The 22,430-nt window shown below is 38.0% G+C and overlaps 1 protein-coding gene across 1 annotated transcript in view; it reads right to left on the reverse strand.

The window, feature by feature from the left end:
- COL19A1 (collagen, type XIX, alpha 1) overlaps nucleotides 1-22,430 on the reverse strand; it is a 211,374-nt gene that overhangs the window by 185,898 nt on the left and 3,046 nt on the right. The window contains exons 2-3 of the mRNA XM_009333160.1: nucleotides 15,658-15,732; nucleotides 15,067-15,166 (exon numbers count right to left, since the gene is read on the reverse strand). Coding sequence (XP_009331435.1) covers nucleotides 15,067-15,166; nucleotides 15,658-15,732 — 175 coding nt within the window. The remainder of the gene's footprint in view (nucleotides 1-15,066; nucleotides 15,167-15,657; nucleotides 15,733-22,430) is intronic.

The raw sequence follows: 22,430 nt of genomic DNA on the forward strand, positions 1-22,430 counted from the left end.
TTTGTTTTTTTTTTGTGGGGGGGGGGGGGGGGGGAATCAGTCAGCACAATAAGAACAAGACTTAAAAGTAGTAGCATATAATAACAGACATTAGAAATGCAACAATTTTTCTTCTCATTTTCCAAAGCAGAATTCTGCAGCCTGATAAAGTTTTCAGAAAATTCAGGTCAATATTTAGACTTTTGGAGTCTTATCTTGTGGAAGGCAACTTTCAGCACTTCTGATACAATTATACACTTGCCTTGCTCAACTCGGATATTTGTTTTATGAACCAAATAGGTCTCAGAGCAATCAGTGAACTTTCCTTGTACCTGGAAAATAAAAATAACCCTAGCAAAGACCAAAGGCTACTAAAAGCAAGAACGTGTGATTTGGGCACACAGTCATTCACTCTTTCTCTCCCCTTTTTAATAATGAATATAATGTAAAAAGATGACAAAACAGGTTCAGAAACTAGCAAGAGTATGACATTATAAAATACTGTATACAAACAGCATGTTTCCCCTTCCAAAATATCACACCTTACCCTAAATGTTGCACAGTAAATTAAGATGCTTTAATCAGTAGTAAGCATCTTTCCACGTAGAGGCACACGGGATGGCAAAGAACAGCCATACCACCAGAGAACATTGTGAAGGAAGATGAGTCAGGGAAGAGAAAGCCAGAGCCTGACTACTTCAGCAAGCTAAAACTTTACTCAAAAGTAATCTCCAACTCCAAAGGGTCCTCCCACACCTGCACTGGTATAGACTCAGGAAAACACAACGCAACAGAGTGGATCCAGACAAAGGATATACTACAGTAGGCTGCCTTTTTATGTACAAAGCAAGTGAAAGAAAGGTATAGGGTACTAGAAAGATGTGGGTGGCTTTTGCAGTATACATGCATTGAGATGTTCCTCCAGACACTTTTGAGCTCAACATCTAATGCATGGTTACCTGTGATTCAGAAAGACTGGAGTCAATCTATAAGATTCACTCAGGTCTTACACTAAATACAGGTCTCGCATTCAGACTGTTTCTTTTCCTTAGGAGATGACCAAAGAACATGCAAACATACCGCTTTCGGTGTCTGAGAGACAGGGAACACAGATGACAAAAATGTGGAACTCTAGTTCTTTCACAAAGGGGAAAAACATTTCCTCCGTATCTGCTTTCTCCTAATCATGCAATTGCACGACACCTTCTGGTGTCCCTCTCCCTCATGCTGCTAAACCAGATTGGTTTTCCATGTGTTGGCATCCCTTACTGACTGAGAAACATGCAGAGACTTTCTAACATTGATGGCACAAAGTGACCAAAACTAGCCTCTGTTGCCCCAGTCTGTTTTTTCAACCTGATTCTTCTCGTATATATTTTCAGCAGCTGTGGCAGTCAGGTAACACCTCTGTAGCAGATACTGATGCATCAGTAATTGATACCTTTAGTTCACATGGACGTTACAATAAGAAGTCGCATTCAGTCTACTGGTTTTAGAGTCTTGTGAATACAGTGATGTTTCTCATACCAAGTGCCCTTTCATTGAGCATTTCTCCGCATTCCATAGATGCTAAATCTGGTTATACATCAAAATTTAAAAATGTCAGTTAGGAAGAGCTCCTTCCAGCACCAGCATCCATCTCCCTATCATAGCTACACTGAAAAATATAAAAATAACTCAGAAGAAAACCATCTCTTTTGAACTCCCATCACCTCCTGTCAGGAATCATGCTCTTCCTAGATGTATTGCTCATTCTCCTTTCCTTTCTGTAGCTATATGTAGAATATCACACACGTGCACTTCCCATCCCCATTTTTCTAACAAGTTTCTACTCCTGTGATTCACTGTAGGGAATGAAACCTCCCTGCACACATGCAAACATGGTCTTACTGTCCAGCATGAACATCCCAGAATTCTTCAGTGCTTTTCCTTACTCAGAACGACACTAGTAAATCAATTGCCTCTATAAGGAAACTTACTCAGGGTCTGACACATTTCTCACAAGCAATCCACAAAAACTGAACAAAACTTTCTCTTTGGAGATTAATGGCAGAATCCAGAGAAGTGTGATGATCTGTCTGTTTCTTCGGTGGGTTTCTGATTGTCTCCTAAGTTACCATCTTTGTTCAAAATTTAAAGCTAAGATATGCTTAAAAGAATGACAGAGATTTCAGTTTTCTTCAAGTCATTCAAGAATTGTATCAAGCTTTTTAGCATTTTTACATAATCTCTCAAGGCCATTTTGCTATGCTAAATGTCCTAAAATCCAGTTGTAGTACTCTTTTCTTCAAGTGTGGCAACCATCAAGAGAAGAGGATATGAACTTAAATACTTTTAAAGGAACTTTACATACTTCTTTTAACATCTACCCATGTCTTTATCTAGACATTTTATGAGCAGCTCTGTAACTCACACGGTCCTTCTAGTTTGCTCCCAGAAATGGGACAAAGACAACAGGTCTAGTTATTAAAGTAGTCTGTTATTTGGCAGCCTCTGAAGTCAATGAGATATTAAATTCTTACGCTAAATATGATTATCTCCAGTGGAATGGAGTTATTCAGCTGATCAAGAAACCCTCTGAAGATGTTAGAGAAAAAAAATAACTGCAGTAACCTCTGAAAGTCAACTGGCAGCGAAAATTGCTCTGCATGCATTTTTACATGCTTCCTACCCTGAAGCAAGATCTGTGGTACAGTGTTAATTATTTGTAGATCTCAGTGGTTGCTGTTGTCTCAAAAAGCAAAGAAAATGCAGACTACAATAGAGGATTTGTCTATTAGAGGCCATGATCATTCAGTCTGAAGACAGACGATGCACTTCATACTTTGGAAAGGAGGGAGGAAATCAGGAATGGCGTTTCTTTTTTCTTGGCCTATATATCAATATCATCTTCTCTAGAGGAGGAAGAAATCTAAGCATCCATCTCTCCTTGGAGGTTTTCACAGCCAATTTATCAGCACTGTACAGACATTTGTACAGGTATCTAGAGACGCTAGCTGATTCCAGAAACAGAACAGTCTTTTTAGTTTGGTACACAGGAGGGCTAGTCAGCTCCAGCGGAGCTGCACGCGGAGAGATTTACACCCTCCTACTTCTCACGCTGGTCTTGTGAGAGCTACCTCGTGTATTTTTGCATGACATCGTGCTACCCAACCTAAATGTGTTGTTTCCTTAGAACCCTCAATTTCTTCCTGTTTAGTCTCCCCTAACCCCCATCCCAAACTTCTTGTAGCTTTTTACAATGAATCAATGGAACAAGTGCTAGCAAAGTGAACTGTTGATTACACTTGGAACAGGCTCTCCCCTTCCTTCCCTGGTTTGTTCTGCCAGGTCCTAGACAACCCTGGCTGATGGTAAAAGGCAAACCATCTCACAGGCCAGCACCCCTCTTATGAAAATGCTGAGTGCTCACAGCAAACATAATAGCATGGCTGGCAGTGGAAAGGGAGAGCTAGAAGGACTGCTGTATGGAGTGCAGCTGAACCAAACTAAGGGATGCTTTTCTCCTAACCTCCTCAAATAATTGCCTGGATAACTAGCCTCCTCCTCTTCAGCATGCAGGACTGCCTATAAATAAATTCATTCCAGGCTGAAGTCACAAGCAGGCCATGCTAACAAGTGCTTGAGCAAAAAGGCACAGGCCACACTGAAGGTACTACAGCCTACAGCACTGTTACAGATGGATATACCTACCCATCTTGGTTCCAGCGGATCTCCCCAAAAAAAGAAGGTATAAGTGGTGAAGATTAAGTTACCAACAGAAGAGATCGCAGTAGGAAAGAAGGTTAATGATACCAGATGCCAAGGCCTGACCTGAAATAAGTAGCTCTGTCAGCTGCAAGAGTGAAGCTACAGAGAGAGAACATGCTTTTGCTTTAACACCCCCTACACACAGCACGACTAGTCTATGAATATTTAAGCCTGGTGTTCTGCTTACAATCTGAAGGATAATTAGATAAATAATGTGCTCTTTTACAGTTTTTACAACTGTTAACATTCATGGATTCTAAGTGAATGAATATGGAAAATAAAAGATCAAAAAATTAATTTGCATCACATAGAAAGACTTAATAGCATTTTCAGAAACTGGAAATTATCGCTTTTCTGAAGTCTCAGGACTTAGAAATGAGCTGTCCAATTAAAGTCAAGTTTTTTTTTTTAAAAAAAAAGAGTACATATAGCTTAGCCTGCATCTCTCACTTTCTGTAATAATGAGAGTTTTGGTAAGTTACAGATTAAATGGGGTTAAAATATATCAAGCTCAAAAATATCAACATTGCATTGCTATCTGCTGAGTCATAACTACGTTTAACAGGATGGGCCAAGGACCTGTGACTTGTTAACCCTGTTACTATCAGGCCCAGCTGGGAAACGGCCAGGTATTCCCTTTAAAGGGCTGGGAGAGAAACCAAAAAAAGCTTGTAAAGAGAGATGGGGTCTTGCATTAGGCCCAAGACAGAGGTGTTGAAAGGAGGCTTCAAGCAATGGTAGCTTTGGATAAGTCAATGAACATTTTATTTAGATTTTCCTAAGCTTCACATCAAAAGAAACCACCAAACCCAACTTGAAAGAACAGTGGATATTACCAGGAGTCGTTCTCAGGCGGGAGAAACAGGACAGATGCCTTATATCCAAACAAGGAAGCTTGACATGCTGGGAATTTACAAACTTTTCTCAAAACAGCGAAGGCTCCACAGTACAAAAACTTTGCATTAAAACAATGCATCAACTATAACTTAATTTGAGGTTGAATCATCTATGTAACTTCTATGAGAAAGTAACAGAACTAGAATGAACAACGATCTTATTTTTCAACAGTAAGGCTGAGATTGAAATCTTTACTGCTGATGAAAATTCGAAGAACATCGTATTACCTACTACAAACCTCAGGCTAGTAGATGAAGTGTGGAAGAGTTAAGACAGTAAAGAAAATATCACTAATATCACCAATATTTTGCATTGTATAAAATTGTAACATTTAAGCATGCAATGAGATGCAAGAAATATTTCTAAGTTTTAAAAAGGAAATACTTTGTTCCCTCACTGTCCTGTGACAAAACCAGCACTTTGATGAATTCGCTCTTACCCTATAAATTACTTGGTTGACAATGGAATTAAGTACCCAATATTATGGGAATCTATATTCTTAAGGAAGAAAATACATTAACAGTATAGTCTATAATAGAATCACAGAATCCCAGAATGGTTGAGGTTGGAAGGGACCTCTGGAAGTCATCTGGTCCAACTCCCCCTGCTGAGGCAGGGCCACCTAGAGCCAGTTGGATAGGAGTACACATTTACTTGTGTATGAGAACAAAATCAATCCAACATAAGCTGTTTAAAGAGATGACATTTAGTTAACAAAAGTTAGAATGCTGTAAAAAAAATGTAATCTTAGGCATAATATGGATTCATATCAGTAGTGCTAACTGGTCCTTAAGGAGAGCAATAAAGCAAGGCTGTGTTATAACTCTTCAATCTTTCAAGAACTCTAACCAGGTAATGAGTCATGACTTTCCTTTCCATGAAATCATATCAGCTATCTTGAATCACAAAGTGTTTTTTTAGTGCTCCTAACACTTTCACAACAAACCAATCTTAAGCTTATGTAATTTCCTGGTAGCATAGCATATCTGTCTCCACATACTAACAGTAATACAATCATTTATCACTTCCTAAATTTAAAAAAAAAAAAAAGTCCTGTGGAAAGGAAAGTAACCTATAAAAAATAAGAAATCGTTTCAAAGTCTATGCTCCTTTTTGAGTAAACACAGATGTCTGATGGCATTTCTTGCATCTAACATTTTCAGACATTCAAGTCATCATATAGTTTCATTACTGAACTACCGCTACAACTTATCTTCTATGTTTGATCCTGTTGTGGTACATTTTATTCTAATGTCTCTGTCCATATGATTATTCTTATGAGTCTATCACATATTGTCCACAGTTCATATAGGAATGAAACATCCTATGTTAAACGTTCTCAATTCTCAGTGACTTAATTTCACAGGAGATATTTAAAAAAACCCAACCTACTGCACTAGAAGACTCCCCTCCCAAAACACCTTGTTTCCACATAACACCTTTACCTACAAAATGAGTGAGCATTATCTACTAATCCTGTACAAGACAGCTGCTAGATGTCAATCCTGAGCAACAGCAATAATTTAATGCTGCAATTGCATGTGCTGTACTTCAAAGTAAGCACATCCAGAATGGAGGGTCCTGAATGCAAGAACTGGACCTGGAAGTGCACTTCTTCCCCCCAAGTCTTGGCAAACAGTTCCTGTTATTGTATGTGCTCCTGGTGAATACTATTAACTTTTTTGTTTAGTTTCATAGATTGATTTAAACTGGCAGTCATCTAGCATTCTGAACTGCTCACTTAGAGGCGGATCCAGTAAGATAAAAAATAAGGTGGGTGGAGTTACAGCACGTTGATGATGCTATCTGTGTTGTTACGTCTCAGGAGTGGTCCAAAGCAAACCTCACGTTCCTTAGCCATAAAATAGCCGTTACTATTTTATGGGATATGCATTCAACAGTATTTAAGTAATCAACACTGCTCACCATAGATGATGAAGAGACACATTTCTTACAAAACTCTCAGCAGACTTCACAGAGAAAACTGAGTAAAAGAGGTAAATCAAATTTTATCAAGGACTTCAACATTAACATTGCTATTACGGGTGTAGCAATAAGCAGCAGCCTAATCCCTAAAATAAAAGATACATGCATTTTCATATGACAATTAAAAGCCTAATGCCATATTAGGAACTATCAACAAGTTATTCAAGGCCTGTATCGTCATGATCAATCCCAGAGTATTTTTAGGATTTTTTTTTTTTTTATAGAATTCTGAGATTCTGCAACTAGTCACATTGACTAAATCCAAAAATAACATGATCTCTTGCACATGGTTCTGTTAATACACCAATATCTGTACATCAGGACTCAGTTTCTATAGATTACAGGCTGTTCTTCATGTTGAAGTTTATTAAATCATTCCAAGTTTTGCAATGAGTTTGTGACATGACAAATATTCACTTGAGACAAGGCTGCAAACAGCAAACTCTGTACACTTATGACTGAAACCAAGTTGATACCCAGACCTCCAGGTGAAAAATCCAGGGCATGGACTGTACTGTTCATGCAAAATTAAAGAAGTATTTTTAAAAATTTGGCAACTTATCTCCATAAATAAAAAATGTTTCATGGCATGATGATAAAAACTGCAAAGAGCTAACCGCAAAGAAATGCTAGAGGCCAAAAATCTTTCACAACCAACTGAAAATAAATGAAAATCAGTGTAATGAAAAAAGCACCAGCCAGTTTCACTGTGACAGAGCCCATGAACTATTTTTAGACAGAAAACCTAAAAACTCAGAGGCAAGGTAGGGGAAGGGAATGATATCTCTATGACATCTTTAAACAACAAAGACCCAGTGTAGGCACAGATGTATCGGCACAAACATGTTTTTGTGGGTACAACTTTAGTTAAGAGGAGGAATGCCTGACAGCATAGCTAATACAAACTACATTTCACAAAGTGTTAAATCACAAAAGCCAGAAAAAAAAAATCTGATTTATTACAGGTTTTTTTTTTTCTTCAGTCTGCTGATAAATGACTTCTGAAGCACATGGCACCAGTGCTTCAGCTGGAGAAATTATATGCATTTTACGAAGCCACTTGAATCATCTCAGCCCAATCAGCAAAACTGATAAATGATCTTTCAACCTCTAATTTTATACTACAACATATGGGGGCTACAGTCTATCCTCAGCTGCATGCATTATATCCAGTACATTTCATTGAATTCTATGTGGTTGCATATAGCATTGCTTTATAAACCCATATTTACTCTGGATTTCTAAGAAACTTCAACTGTATTAATTTTGCTACTGTATTTTTGTTCTAAGATTGTTCTGACTAGTGTTCTTATCAAAGACAGGTCTTGTTATAGACTTAGATCTGCATCCTACTTATTGATTTATAGTACTATCTTGTACTCACTTTTGGGGGACTACTTTCTTCAAAAAAGATGGCCAAGAAAAACCAAGACAACATTACAAAGATTTTAAAAGTCAGCATGTTTGGCAGGGAGTAAGAGATGTGTAAACTCTTGTGAAAGTTCCCCAGAGTCTGGCATCACTTAAGGCTCTCTTCAGCTAACATACTGGTAAATTTAACAACCTATGGCAGAATCTATGTCCAATTTTTTGAACAAGGGCCACAGGGAAGTGTCCAGGTAAATCGCTTGTGCTGAATCCAGAAATCTAATAACACAATAACTTTGTCTAGCGATTGCAGTATCTATGACAGTACATCTTTTAAGTTTCACTATCTTAACCAATAAGAAAACTGAAAAATAGTTTTGGCATCCGTATCAGATGAAAATAAAAAGGAAATCTATATAGGAGTATATAGCAAAAGTGAAATTGCTTAGATATTGCAGATGCCGTTGTTTTAATCAGAACAACAGAACTGTTTTCCACAGGGCAGGTTAAACCATTAAACTGAAGGTGCAATTTCAGGGTTTGCTTAAGCTAACGGCAGGCTGACCCCTGCCCCAGCAGCACGTTCTCACTCCTTCCCTTTTGTGATTGCTGGAGATCACACAGCCACAGGGATTAGCTGCTGGCCTCGCTGACCAGAGGGGCTGATGCTGATGTGGCGGAGGTGAGATGAGGCTGAGAGCTGGAGAGGAGCGCTGTGAAGGTGAACTCCTAATTTTATTTTCTTCCAAATAATAATCCCGGCTGGACAGATTTCTCCTTTAAAGCAAAGGCAGCAGGAAAAAATAACACTAATCTGAACTGAAATACATGTTTTTCAAATTAAGGAAAGCTTTTTAAGTAAGGAAAGTAAACTGCCTTTATGATTTTGTTCATCTAGTGCTTCTGTGATTTGCTTATTGCCTGCCGTAAGTTTCATCCTGAACTGAGGCACACAGGGGATCCACACAAACACTGCTGGTCTCCTGCACACTCTTGTTGTGGGCCAGTGCCCTTAAAGTACACATCTCCCAAAAGCTCCTTCCCTTTATCTGCAAGTGCTTTACAGCAAGAACAACATTGCTGGGGGAAAAAAGGAAAAGAAACAGTCTGCTTCATCCAACATTGTCTTACCAATTCAACTGGTATGATGCTGCGACACTAAGTGCTCTACTGTCGGGGGAACACACTACAGATCAAAGAATTCAGATTTGCTACAGTCAGCAGCATAATTAAAATAGTTTTTCTTCTCTCTGTTCCCTCACAGTCTGCTTTCAATGTAAGTACTATACATTTTTATATATACTCTTCCCCTCTGCCACCTCTGTTACTACCTTTGCTTTTCCAATTCTTTCCGCAGAGTAAATTGCATGTAAAACTATAGGATGATTCAAGCCCAATATAGCAATTAAAATCCACTAATGCCTGAATTTTAAATTTTATAAAAAGATCTTGGCGTATTTCTTGTAAATTGTCAAGTAGAAACAACTCCAAATATGCAGAAGACGACATTCATGTGTGTTCATTCTTTAAAAGAAGCATTGTCCTATCATTTTACATGGTAAGAGGCCCCAGTTTTCTCCTTAGTTATGAAATGAAATAATTGGTATTTACATGGTAGGTAGAGCTCCAATTTCTTCTTTCAACAGTAATCCCTGTATTATCTTTCTTTTTGATTTATAAAATGCAGTAAGTTTTCAAGTTTCTGAAAATAAACATGAAGTACACAATTTCAGTACCTTTCAACCAGAATCGGAAAAAGAAAGATTGTATCACTGCAGCTTCTGATCCACTACTTTGAGAGACCTGAAGAAAGCATCAGGATTTGTACTAAATTCAGGCTCCCACACTCAGGAAGCAAATTCCAGAGACAAGGCCCTTTTCTTGAAAATACCCTGCAACCAAAATACCAGACATTTCAGTCTTAGCATTGTTGGCTCCAACAGCTCAAATGACCTCAAATAAATACACGATATAGGAAGGGAGAGGTGGTTTCTTACATAACTATCTAATATTTTAATAGACCAAAGGCTAGCAGGACTTTGTGTAAGCACAGATAAAAGCTGGTTAGCGTAACTGTAACTACTGCCTCCAAACAGGGGTGCCACCTCATTGCCATTTTCAGTAGATGTTTCAAAAGTTTTTGATGAAATCATTTGGAAACGTGATTTTCACATATATCCATTCCATACTGTATTTAAGAAATAGGTATACTACTTCTTAATATATATCTTAATAATATTTTTCAAGAAGACTTTTGAACCTGACTCCATTGCCCAAAACACATGCCATGTGCAAAACTGATCAAAAATCATGCCCATGTGGACATTCACTGACAGCTGAAGTCATATGCAAGGAACTCGGTATTTATTATTTTGGTGAAGAAAGAAGTCTCAGCAGATACAACCAGAGAACATACGGCAAAGTAAATGGTTGCACAGCCACCCAGAGATAGGTGCCTTCAGGGAGCAAAGTGCTAGCTATGAAAAGGCTTCTAACGGTGAGCACAGAAACTGCCTCGCTTGATGCCAGCTGTGCTCTAGGAAATGCAATTCCCTATGCATTTTCTGTGATTAAGAAGGTTAGCATTAAAAACAAACAAAAAACCCCACATAAATATTCTTTTATCATCGATTTCTGTTCTTAGCAGAAAGAATCCTCCAGCCTGGAATATACTGACAGAAGTGGGAACAGTATTTCTGCATCCAGTAACTAGACATCACAAGGAGGTGAAACATTTTCTCTGAAACGTGGCCCAAGCCACAGCTCTTCTGGCAGCAGTGAGTGACAACATTGCTGATGGAGCTCAGTAGTCCAAATACAGTCAAAATCCAAGCTCTTTTGCAGTATCTTACACTGAAAGGGGAAGAATTCCTAAAAAAGTCGTGAGAGTAATCCCAACTGCTGTAACTCTGAGATCATTTAACAGCCAGCTATGATAATCTCCTCAGTAAATTAATATGGTTTGTCAAGCCAAACTATAAAATAAGAAAGCCGTGACTGCGCCATTAAGATTTGCTAATCATAAACATCCATTTCAAAAACATTCTGAAACTCAGCCGAAATCAACTTACTATCTCCTTTATTGGCGCTTTCAGAGGAGAAAAATAATGGACCACCAGCAACCCAGAAAAGTGAGAATGAGAAACAACTGACGTCTGATGCATCTTTAGAGAAGGACAGTGAAATTATTTCATCATAGTGCTATTTACTCTAAGGCAACTAAAGAACAAAGATTAGCCTAAAAGGCCTGATGTCCAGAAGTACTGAATACTGCTGGCAGATCTAAAGGAGTCGCTATCAGCACAGAGCCCTGTGCTGCTTTTTTCTACAAGCTCCATGCCAAACTGGAATACACTGCATAGGCAGTACGTGTTAAACTCTAGAGAACAAAATATGACTCCATAATGTATTTATTGAAATAAAACTAAAACCTTATACATTTACTATTATTATGACTATATAATTAGATTGTCTGCATAATGGTATCTTACTGTGAATTTCTCTAGGATTCAAAGGCTCAGTTATACTACTTAGCTCAGGAATAACTTCTATTAAAGTCCACGTAAGAATTGCAATAAGTAACTCACAGTATTTTAATTCAAAAATCACTCTTTAATCCTGAAAATATTATTAGAATTAAATTAATATTTAATAGTCATTTACATGGAGCATAAGAAAAGCTATCCATCTCCTATCACAAGGCAAAATACATACAGAACTCCCTCACAAAAAGAGATAAAGATAAAAGATATAACTAAAATCCAACACAAATAGACATAATCGATTTCCCAAGCTGACATTGCATTGTAAATTATTTACAACATATAAATAGGTGCAACACTACTCCAGGTCCATTGAAAAAAAAAACCCAAAATGGCATCACACAAGAAAAATGGCACAGCATAGTTTTCTATTACCCACACTACGACTGAATGAATGAAATGCAAGAGGAGATGTGCCAAGTTACTTGATACTTGCTAGTCAGCTTAATCAGATACTCTCAGTTTCCTGCAGGATGGATAACAAACACTGTTCTGCTGCTTACTGCACACCACGTCTACTAAAATATTTTCTGAGGCGGAATGATCCTAAAAACCTCTGTGCGTCTAATAACACAAGGGGTCTGGAACCACACAATCTGACATAATGTAAGAGAAGAAGATTTAAATAAAAATAATAAATTACAAGATATTTACATGGATAACTGAGATAAAGTAAATTACACCGTTATGATGACAGATATCTGAGTTCCTGACTATCCTTCGTTGTATCCCTACCACGTCAAAACCTGACTTTGTGCTCCTGACTGCCCTCTGCCCTTATTTTTAAAAAACGACTCAGAAGTTCAGAAGAGTATCAAAAATACTTTAAACAAATAACACTTAAGACAAGATTTTTAAAAATTATCTCAACAACTGAAAGCTATTATATATTCAACATATTGAATAAAAAAAGTAAATTCTATTCTTAATTATGACATGCATTTCTCTATGAAGAAAGGTTAAAAAAGCATGAGCAAGACTATTGCCATGAAGAACTAGCATTTAATGCAAATTCTGCAATGCTTGAATGTTATTGAAAATACTTTTAACCCTTTTTTTTCAGGAAGATATATGTAAAAGGTACTATTTACTTCCACAGCAAGCTGACTGAAAAGCTTGTCTTGTACCTTATTAACATCAATAATGTGATACTAATTTTCAGCCTAACTATATTAATACATTAGCACTGTTATGCATTTTATTAATAATCATCTCAGTTGCTTCATCCAGCTAAAGTTTTCATCCATTAGATACGCATATTTTTAGGGGAAACTGGGAAGATTTTCTCTTTAGTTTGTCTTTAATGAGGATACACAGAAGAAAACAACAGGGAGAGGAACGTGAGAAGCAAGAGACCATTAAAACCAAACCATCTGTCTTCCAGGTTTACCCTCTCCTGAAATTCTTTATTCCTGCCCAAGTTGCACCAAAAATGAAGAAAAACTAGCCATTTTTGTCTCAAAGAGTCAACCTGAACAGGTAAAATACAGAAAAAAATCTGTTAGATTTCTCTTCCGCTCCATAAAGAAAGTGTAAAAAAAAAAAAAGAAACAAGTATTGTCTTTCTCAAGTATTTTCCTTGCAACCGCTAAGAGTTAAGGCTTTGCTAACCCATAGCTATCAGCCATAACGTGAATTCCCCATTTTCACTCCCTTCACTAATAAACACTTTCTTCTTTTTACAAGAAGAAAATAAAACACAGACATTAGTATTCAGGCCTACTAATAAAAGCTAGGAAAAAAGCTTTATATTTTTCAACCTGAACATCACCTGTCAGACCCCTTCCAAAACCACCAAATTCTTAGAAGTCAATCTTTGCAAATTGTTAATTTTCATAGAATCATAGAATCATTAAGGTTGGAAAAGACCTCTAAGATCATTGAGTCCAACCGTCATCCCAACACCACAATGCCCACTAAACCATTTTCCCACAAAGTAATATGAATTTTAAATAATTCACCCTTTTCCAATTTCTAGCTCCTCTCACTCCATTTTTGCCATTGATTTTCTTACAGTTTCAGAATAAAGTAAGTCAGCTTGCAATATGCATTTCACTGCACACAAAGCACTACTTAGCTTCTTACTCCTATAGGAAAATTGCCCCATGTTTTTTGTTATTGCTTTGATTTTCTACTCTTCTATAGTCTCACGTTTCCCTCAAATTCCCATCCATTGGAAAAAATCTGTAAAAATCTGAAAAATTAATAATGGATTTAAAAAAAAGTTTTCTTACTGACAAACTTTCAAAATATTTTTAGTAAAGACATGAATGGGTGGTACCTAATTTTACCTCTTCCTCTTCTAAAGACAATCTTGATAATACTGGGAAGGTCCTAATAAAAATAGAGCACATTCTGTGTCAAGTAATTTTATCTAGTCATTTTTCCTTCAATAGCTAATGTCCAAGGTATTTAAAAAAAGACAGCAATTACTTTAACTTTGCACAATTACACAAGCATAGAAATTTAGCATTTACAGTATCTAATACCTCAGAAAAACTTAGAATCTAGTAATCTAGAATATTTAGGTCCTATTTCTTTAATCATTCTTCTCTCCGAAAGATCATTTTGGTTTTTGTCTGCGTGCCTCTGATTCCTCTCTTCTCCCCCTCCCCTGGCCTCATGCTACCCACAGCCCATCTTTGCTCCAAGCAAAGGGGAAGTCCGAGGGCTGGGTGTATTTTTTCCTAGGCAAGCTGGAGCCAGACCTCTTGCAACAGAGAATACCCAACCTGAAGACACAGGAATACAGTTGCTTCCCTCGTCATCGCAGGAACACGCTGTACAGAAACCACAGTCCCATGACTCAGAGCACATCTCAACCAAGAAGCTCTGTGATGATCCTCTCTCTCTCCACTGAGCATGGGGAACTTGAAACTACATTCCTAACTGCTTCTTGCCATTTCCTTGTCCCCGTGCAAACTTAAATCCATCCGATTCCATTGTACTTTACTCTCTTTCACCTTCCTTTTGATTTTTCATGCGGTCTCTGCCTTCTATCCCACCCTGTGTCGGAGTAGGATGCTGCCTAGTTTCACCCCTACACTGACTACCCACCATCTGTTGCTGCTCCAAGTCAAGATGCCAATTCCACTGGAAAAAAAAAAATCATGAAAATATAGCGTTTAAGGAAATGGTGACTCTCTCTTTTTAATCCTGCCAGCAGTAATGAGAGAGAGGACAGCCAGTTTCACTGAGGGAAGATTAGTATAACGCTTCTTGTCATACCATGAAAGTTCTTTGTTTCCTTTGTTTTATAAATAATTATGTATAAACAGTACAGTTTTCAGTATCAGAATCACAATTTGAGAAAAAGATATTTGCAATTAACTTTCTACCTAGATACTTCCAGATTCCAGAAGAAAAACACACCTGAATCAACATGCTTCCTGAAGAAAAAACTGTTACAGATGAAAATGCCTGAAAACAGATATATTTGTCTTTCTGTGGCATCCTTTGGATATACTGCTCAGTGTTTCAGTTCATTAGTAGCTTTAGTCTGAGCTCTGTCTTTTAAAGACTTACAATTAAAGTAGTATCTTACTTTGTGTCTCTGACGAGAGGTGCGCTTCCCAGTTTAAAACAGATTTTTTCCCCTCCACAAGACGTTTGCCTCAAAGAAAAGCTTTCTGCCAGATCAAACCCTGTGAAATATGATACAATGATTTAGTTTATTTAATGGAATTTAAAAAACAGAGGTAAATACTGACTTTTAGCATGCTTGGTGACTTTCTAGAGTACAGACTGACGAGCTATTTTGAAAACCAGTACTCTAAGTCAGAGAAACTTCCAATATTCGTTTTATCGACAGAGAAACAGTGCAAAATTCATTCAGCAGATGACTTCACAACCTGAGAAATGCATTCGTTATTTCCTTTTATCATCTGAACTGATAAGAACGAAGGATGTTTGGGAAAAACAACGGAAATGAGCGTGGCTGCAGAACTTGAACCAATACTTTCAAAGAACACCATGTTCTGATTTTAACCCCACCTTCCTAAAAACAACAGCTTTTGGAGCATGGGGGTGGCATTCTGTACTGTCCTTTCAGTCTTAAAGCCAGCTTCAGTCGGACTATGATTACATCCACTACCAGCCAATTAATTCAGATATCCATATTAATGCAGTCATTTACCTGAAACACCAAGACTGTCTCTGTTGATTTGTTTGAGATGATGGACAACTGTTTTCATTAAAGGACACACAGCACCTTCAAGAGAATACAGTTTAGTATCTATCATAAAATTCTATCAAACAAAAATGAATCAGAACAAACTATCATGACAGTGATAGTAATATTAACAGGAATGTTACTTTTTGTTTCTTTAGGATATGAAAAACAGCAATAAACCAAATTACAAAATGTAAATAAGAGCAATGATATTTCCAATTTCATACTACACTTCTAATAATATAAGCAGATACAAATTTTATCATGTTTTAATTCAGCTGTTTATGATCAAAGCTCACATGAACAATATAACCAGAAGAAAAACACTAAATTCTTACCAAACTCTTTCCATCTACAATACTCGATAAAGCAATAACATCTGTTCTAAGTTTTTTTTTTTTTAATTTCTGGCTATATTATTAGAAAAACTTCTTTTTCCCCCATTAATGAACATTAAACAATAAAGCATAAATGCTTCATTGCCATGACACTAATCTATTGTTACTTCAGTGAACAGTAATTTCAAAATGTGGATTAACAAGGACGCAATCACATCATATAATAAACAATGTAAGCAATACTTATATTTTGAAAAAAAAATGGTTGAAAATTAAGCAGCTTTACAGGGGATTAAGTCTGAACCGAAGTATTTAGGTAAACAAGCAGAATGCTCTAAAATCTGGAACATGGTAAATTTGAAGCTTAAATCTAACTGAACACTTAGATCAAACACTGTATTATTAATATGCACTATCTCACTTGCATAAAGTCCTTTCTTCTCTTTTTTTTTTTTATATATACACAGGAATATACACTTTTAAGAAGTAAATACAGAGAAGTGTCACTTTTGTGCATGGGTCAGAAATAGGGCTCTTTCTTTAATAAACTTTGCAAATAGCCCCACTAAGCCCTAATAAACTATCAAACAGAAGATGACAAGCAGGATTTGGCCCATGTGCTTATCAAGCACAGGGCTCCATGTTGAGCTGACACAACTAAAAAGATGGCCAAGGTATATCTGAAGCTGCTGAACAGTGAAGGTTGAGGGGCTTTCTGAAGCGTCAGTTCACTGAAAAAAGTAAGGAGGAATGTCCTACCATTAACCTGGAAATCATCTGTATTTAAAGATTTCCAAGAGCATCCAGCTGGCATTCAAAATAGCTATGTTTGTAATCTTAAAGCATGGGAAATTTGTCATTCATTCTGTAGTAATGTAGAAAGCATATTATCCTTCAAAAGTCTTAAATTCTATTAAACGTGTTACAGTATTTGTTCTGGATTAAGAATGGCTAATTGGAAATAACCAGTAAAAGTGAAACTAAATTATATAATACAGGTATAAAGACATCTCCTGACAACATGGTTAATGAAAGCTATGTCAATTGTTTAAAAAGAACAGACTGGGTGGAAGACATCTTTTTGTAAGATTCATCAAGTTCCATGCCCTTTAAGTCTAAATTGCGATCTACAATTGTAAGTAACATCCCTCATAAATGAATTTATTTCTAAGGCTCTAAGAGAATGTATTCTTTCTTTCCTTTATATATATACATAAATATGTGTATATACATGTGTTTACCTATACACATAAAGTTTCATGACCAATGAGATGAAACATATGCATTAAAAACACTGTCAATTCCCTTTCCCCAGAAAAGACACAGAACTGTAAAGAATATTCATGTTGAAATTTCTGAAAGTGAAATGAAATCTTTCATCATTCTTGCTTTGCAGGGGGTTTTATGTAGTGTGAAAAGCATTCGCTGGAATTACATAGTAACATAGCAATTTCAATACACCATTTGATATACACACACACTATGGGGCAGAAACAGGCTCACCTTAGATACCCTTTAATCTACAAACCTCAGCCTTCAATCACTTGTACAGATTATTAAACTATAGACTTTTATCTATAGCCACTCTAAAACAATGAATGTGATTATGGTAGATTTATAGCTGTAAGAAATATGTTGGCGTAAAGGAAGCCTGTTATGGCTGAAGCTGCAATAGCATGTCACACACACATGGACAAACGTTTTTCTGAAATCTACGTGTTTTCTAACCAAGGTGGGTGGGTTTTTTATATATATATATATAAAAATATATGAAAATAAAGACTACCAGGCAGATTCCCTTTTTGGTTAAATTACTTTACAGTACTTACTAGAAGAGCAGCCAGATATTTCTTATTGCTGATTTTACCTTAAACTGCTGTAGTAAACTCTAGGGAACCTGGGACACAACTTGTGCTTTTTTTTTCCAGCACTAACTTACATGAGGGCTGAGTGGCAAAAGACTAGGGAGTTTTAGCTTATTCCTGCCAGCCACTTTCTTCCAAGTCCAAATAAAGACTCAAGCCTCAATTTCTGTGTTCTCCAGATGATAGCAACGATTCCTCACATGCCACAGACTGGACTGTGGACCTATTTTTATCAGTGGCATAACAGTCACAGCATAGACAGGCCAGTGTTACTTACTTGGTTGTATTCCATAAACCCAGAAGAACTGAAAGGGTTACTACGAATCTTCTATCTCATGCTGTTGATGCACTCCTTTAGCCCAATGTTATTCTTTTTACTAGAGAGCTAAGGCAAAACTCTAAAATATTAAAACCAAAACCTCTCCATACCAAGACTGACAACTGTCATTGCTAAAGACTGATGAAATTCTTTCTACAGTTATAGTTTGTACAGTCAAAAAGTTAGCCTCTTCCAAGATTTTTAGTACTGCTGGCAGATCTTCAAATTTTCTTTGGCCTGAGACAAAACAAACAGTTCACCCATTCATCCTGTGGGTAGCTGAATTAGATCTACATGAAGACATTCAGGAAAGAAAAAGAACAAGACAAACCCTTACCGCTAATCCAGGCACAGAAACCATGCACCTACCTGCCCTGTTACAATACATTACTATAAAACTAATGAAGCAGTAAAAAGAACGATCTTACGTTTATACACTAGATTGCTCTGCACGTGATAAAACTGGGTCTGCCTGGATTGAAGTCAACAATTCATAATAAAATGGTTATGTCAAAGCTCAAGTTAACATACCTATAAATTAATGAGATCACCTATCCATAGGACAAATTACAGACCTTAATCTGCAGAAATCAATGAGCTCTATGTAGGAGCTTATTATTATAAAATCAACCTAATAATTTTGAAAATATGTATTTATGCAGATCAAGCAGATAGATCACTGATCTTCTGTCTCTTCAGTAAGATGCTAGTAAGAGTTTTTTTTGTTTTCTAATAGCATTATGAAAAAAAAAAGAAGGTGTTACATCTAGATGTATCTGCTGCAACATGCAATGGCATGTTCTGAATTCCTGGAATGATCAGGGCACCTGTTGAAGCACACTGCAGCTTCCCTCTAGGCCCCATGCCCAGTTTTCCTTTCTGTGCAAACGAGGACAGAGGAGAGACTGGTGCATGCTTCAGTCGCACTTACAGACATCTCATGTGCACTTCCTGACCAGGAACTGTAACTTCCAATAAGCACTCTTGGCTCCTCCAGATCAAGTGTAGCATGTAATGGCTAGATTCACTTTACAAGTACCTATCTGCTACTTTATAATTAAACCTTATGTTCAGGTGAAGTTTTCAGCTGCCACTTAACACCACCAACACGCACATTGCAAGGGCACTGAAATTTCCATCAGTAAGCATGACTGGCCAAATGAACGTGGCCGAACAGCAAAGCCCTGCCTAACATATACCTACATCCTATGTTGGACTCAAGCTTCAGGCAGAAACCCATATTAGCTAGGATTTGTCTCACACTCTTACTGGATCAGGCTTCATAAATATATAGACATAGGAAACCTCTTCAGAGTGTGCGACATACCTGCAAGTGTCAGCAATGACATCCAAGAAGTCCACCTCAAAGGTATTTGTACTGAAGATAAGCAGACCCAGCTGGCCTGCTTTCAAATAGGATCAAGAATTCAGATTTCCTGCACACCTGTAGCCTCATGTATACCAGAAAATCAGATGTGATCTTTTTGTTTTCCTTTTTCACTCTGTAAGCCACATCATATTACATTACAATATACGTGTTAATTAAGAAAAGGGTGGGAAGAGGAAAGAAGGAGACTGAATCTACAACTTTGTTGATACAGGTAAGAAGTCAACTCCAAGTCTGGTGACTATTTAGACTGTTATGGAAATAACATAACAGCTTTGGCAGGTGGGATTAAGAAATCCATACCAATGGAGTTCAAGTACTAGGATGCTCACGCTAGACCCTGGAGAACTGGAATCTCCCATGAGGAAGAGTAGGTAGTGAAAAACAGGACTTCGTATTATTCGAGACAGCAGCATGGCTTCACAAAGGGCAAGTCCTGCCTGAACAACCTAGTGGCCTTCTATGATGGAGTGACTACATCGGTGGGCAAGGGAAGAGCTACGGATGTTGTCTATCTGGACCTCTGTAAGGCCTTTGACATGGTCCCCCACAACATCCTTCTCTCTAAACTGGAGAGATCTGGACTTGATGGGTGGACTGTCCGGTGGGTGAGGAATTGGCTGGATGGTCATATTCAGAGGGTAGTGGTCAACAGCTCAATGTCCAGATGGAGATCTGCGACAAGTGGTGTCCCGCAGGGGTCCGTATCGGGACCAGTACTGTTTAATGTCTTCATCAATGACATGGACAGTGGGATCAAGCGCACCCTCAGCAAATTTGTAGACGACACTAAGCTGAGTTGTGTGGTTGACAAGCCAGAGGGACGGGATGCCATCCAGAGGGACCTGGACAAGCTGGAGAAGTGGGCCTGTGTGAACCTCATGAAGTTCAACAAGGCCAAGTGCATGGTCCTGCACCTGGGTCAGGGCAACTCCCAGTACCAATACAGGCTGGGGGATGAAGGGTCTGAGAGCAGCCCTGCCGAGAAGGACCTGGGGGTACTGGTGGATGAAAAGCTGGACATGAGCCAGCAATGTGCGCTCACAGCCCAGGCGGCCAGTCGTATCCTGGGCTGCATCAAAAGAAGCGTGGCCAGCAGGTCGAGGGAGGTGATTCTGCCCCTCGACTCTGCTCTGGTGAGACCCCACCTGGGGTACTGCGTCCAGCTCTGGAGCCCTCAGCATAAGAAAGACACGGACCTGTTGGAGCAGGTCCAGAAGAGGGCTATGAAAATGATCAGAGGGATGGAACACCTGTGCTATGAAGAAAGGCTGAGAGAGTTGGGATTGTTCAGCCTAGAGAAGAGAAGGCTTCAGGGAGACCTTATTGAGGCCTTTCAATAGTTAAAGGGGGCTTATAAGAAAGATGGGGGCAGACTTTTTAGTAGGGCCTGTTGCAATAGGACATAATGGTTTTAAACTAAGAGAGGGTAGATTAAGACTAGATCTAAGGAAGAAATTTTTTACGCTGAGGGTGGTGAAACACTGGAAGAGGTTGCCCAGAGAGGTGGTGGTTGCCCCATCCCTGGAAACCTTCAAGGTCAGGTTGGAGGGGGCTCTGAGCAACCTGATCTAGTTGAAGATGTCCCTGCTCATTGCAGGGGGGTTGGACTAGATGACCTTTAGAGGTCCCTTCCAACCCAAATTATTCTATGAATCTATGATATCCCAGGTGAATATCTTGGCTGTAGGAGTTGATGCTTTTTTCTTTCTCTATCTTTCCATAAAAGAAAAAGGGCTTATCTAGTTTACAGGCCTCACACTGGCAGAAAGTGTGTAGCTGAGAATGTTCCCCTTTGTGGTCTGGGATCTCTCTTATGTACTACTTACTCACTAGCTGAAGTGGCTTTCCACAGCGTGCAGGCTTTCATGAACCACATTCTTATAGATACCTAAAGCTCCTTATTCGCTGCCCAAGAATACTTAGTATTTAACTACAAGTTAAGGAATCCAAGGGTGGCAGGGTCGCTTAAACACTGCAATGCTAACAATAGTTTGTGGATCCAACCTTAAATATTCAGAATATTAAGAATATGAATACATTGTATATGAGAGTTACTGTAGAGCCATTATCTTGATTATGAGAAGTATCTAGCTGTACTAAAAACATGAAAACCAAAAAGCTGAACTGATTTGCATACTTGAAACTACTCACTGTATTTGGGTTAAAGTGCCTATCTAAAATTATGATCTAGAGCCAATACTTTTCACAACACATTCCACGTCAAAAGGCAATGGAAATTCACCATGCCTGGCAGTCCCAGGACTTTGTTTATACTACATTTTTCATGGGTTAGCAAGTGACTTTCAAAAACAGTAATTGTAAAAGAAAGTTGAAAAAGGAGCAATGATCTGGGAATGAGACAAAGTATTAATATTCTTACTATGAAGCATTCAGGAATGATCAAATTAGAACTTCATGTGTCACTACAGAAAGAGTTCATGTCCACGCTCCAAAACCAAATGTTCCCAACACTAAAAAGAATGTAAGTTGACAACATGAAGAAAATATTCTTGAAGTCAGATCAAAAACATGATTGTGGAGAACTGAACCCTCTCCCTCAAATTTGCTATATTCTGTCATTAGAAGTGAGTGCTTCCTTCTGATGAACGATTAGCACATCAAAACTTCTGGACAAGTGAGAACGGTAAGAAATCCTTGATGTGAATCTAAAGGTTACCAGCACACGTTCAGAGCCTAAGGAGCACTGCTCCGAGAAGATCCAGCATACTCTGTCACTCTCTGACATTTTTTTCCAATACTGGTATTTATTTATTACAACATTGACCCAATGAATAAGTCCCAAAGTATATTAAAAATGTCAGCTC

This window comes from Pygoscelis adeliae, unplaced genomic scaffold, assembly GCF_000699105.1.
Source record: "Pygoscelis adeliae isolate BGI_AS28 unplaced genomic scaffold, ASM69910v1 Scaffold57, whole genome shotgun sequence".
In the NCBI taxonomy this organism is placed as follows: domain Eukaryota; kingdom Metazoa; phylum Chordata; class Aves; order Sphenisciformes; family Spheniscidae; genus Pygoscelis; species Pygoscelis adeliae.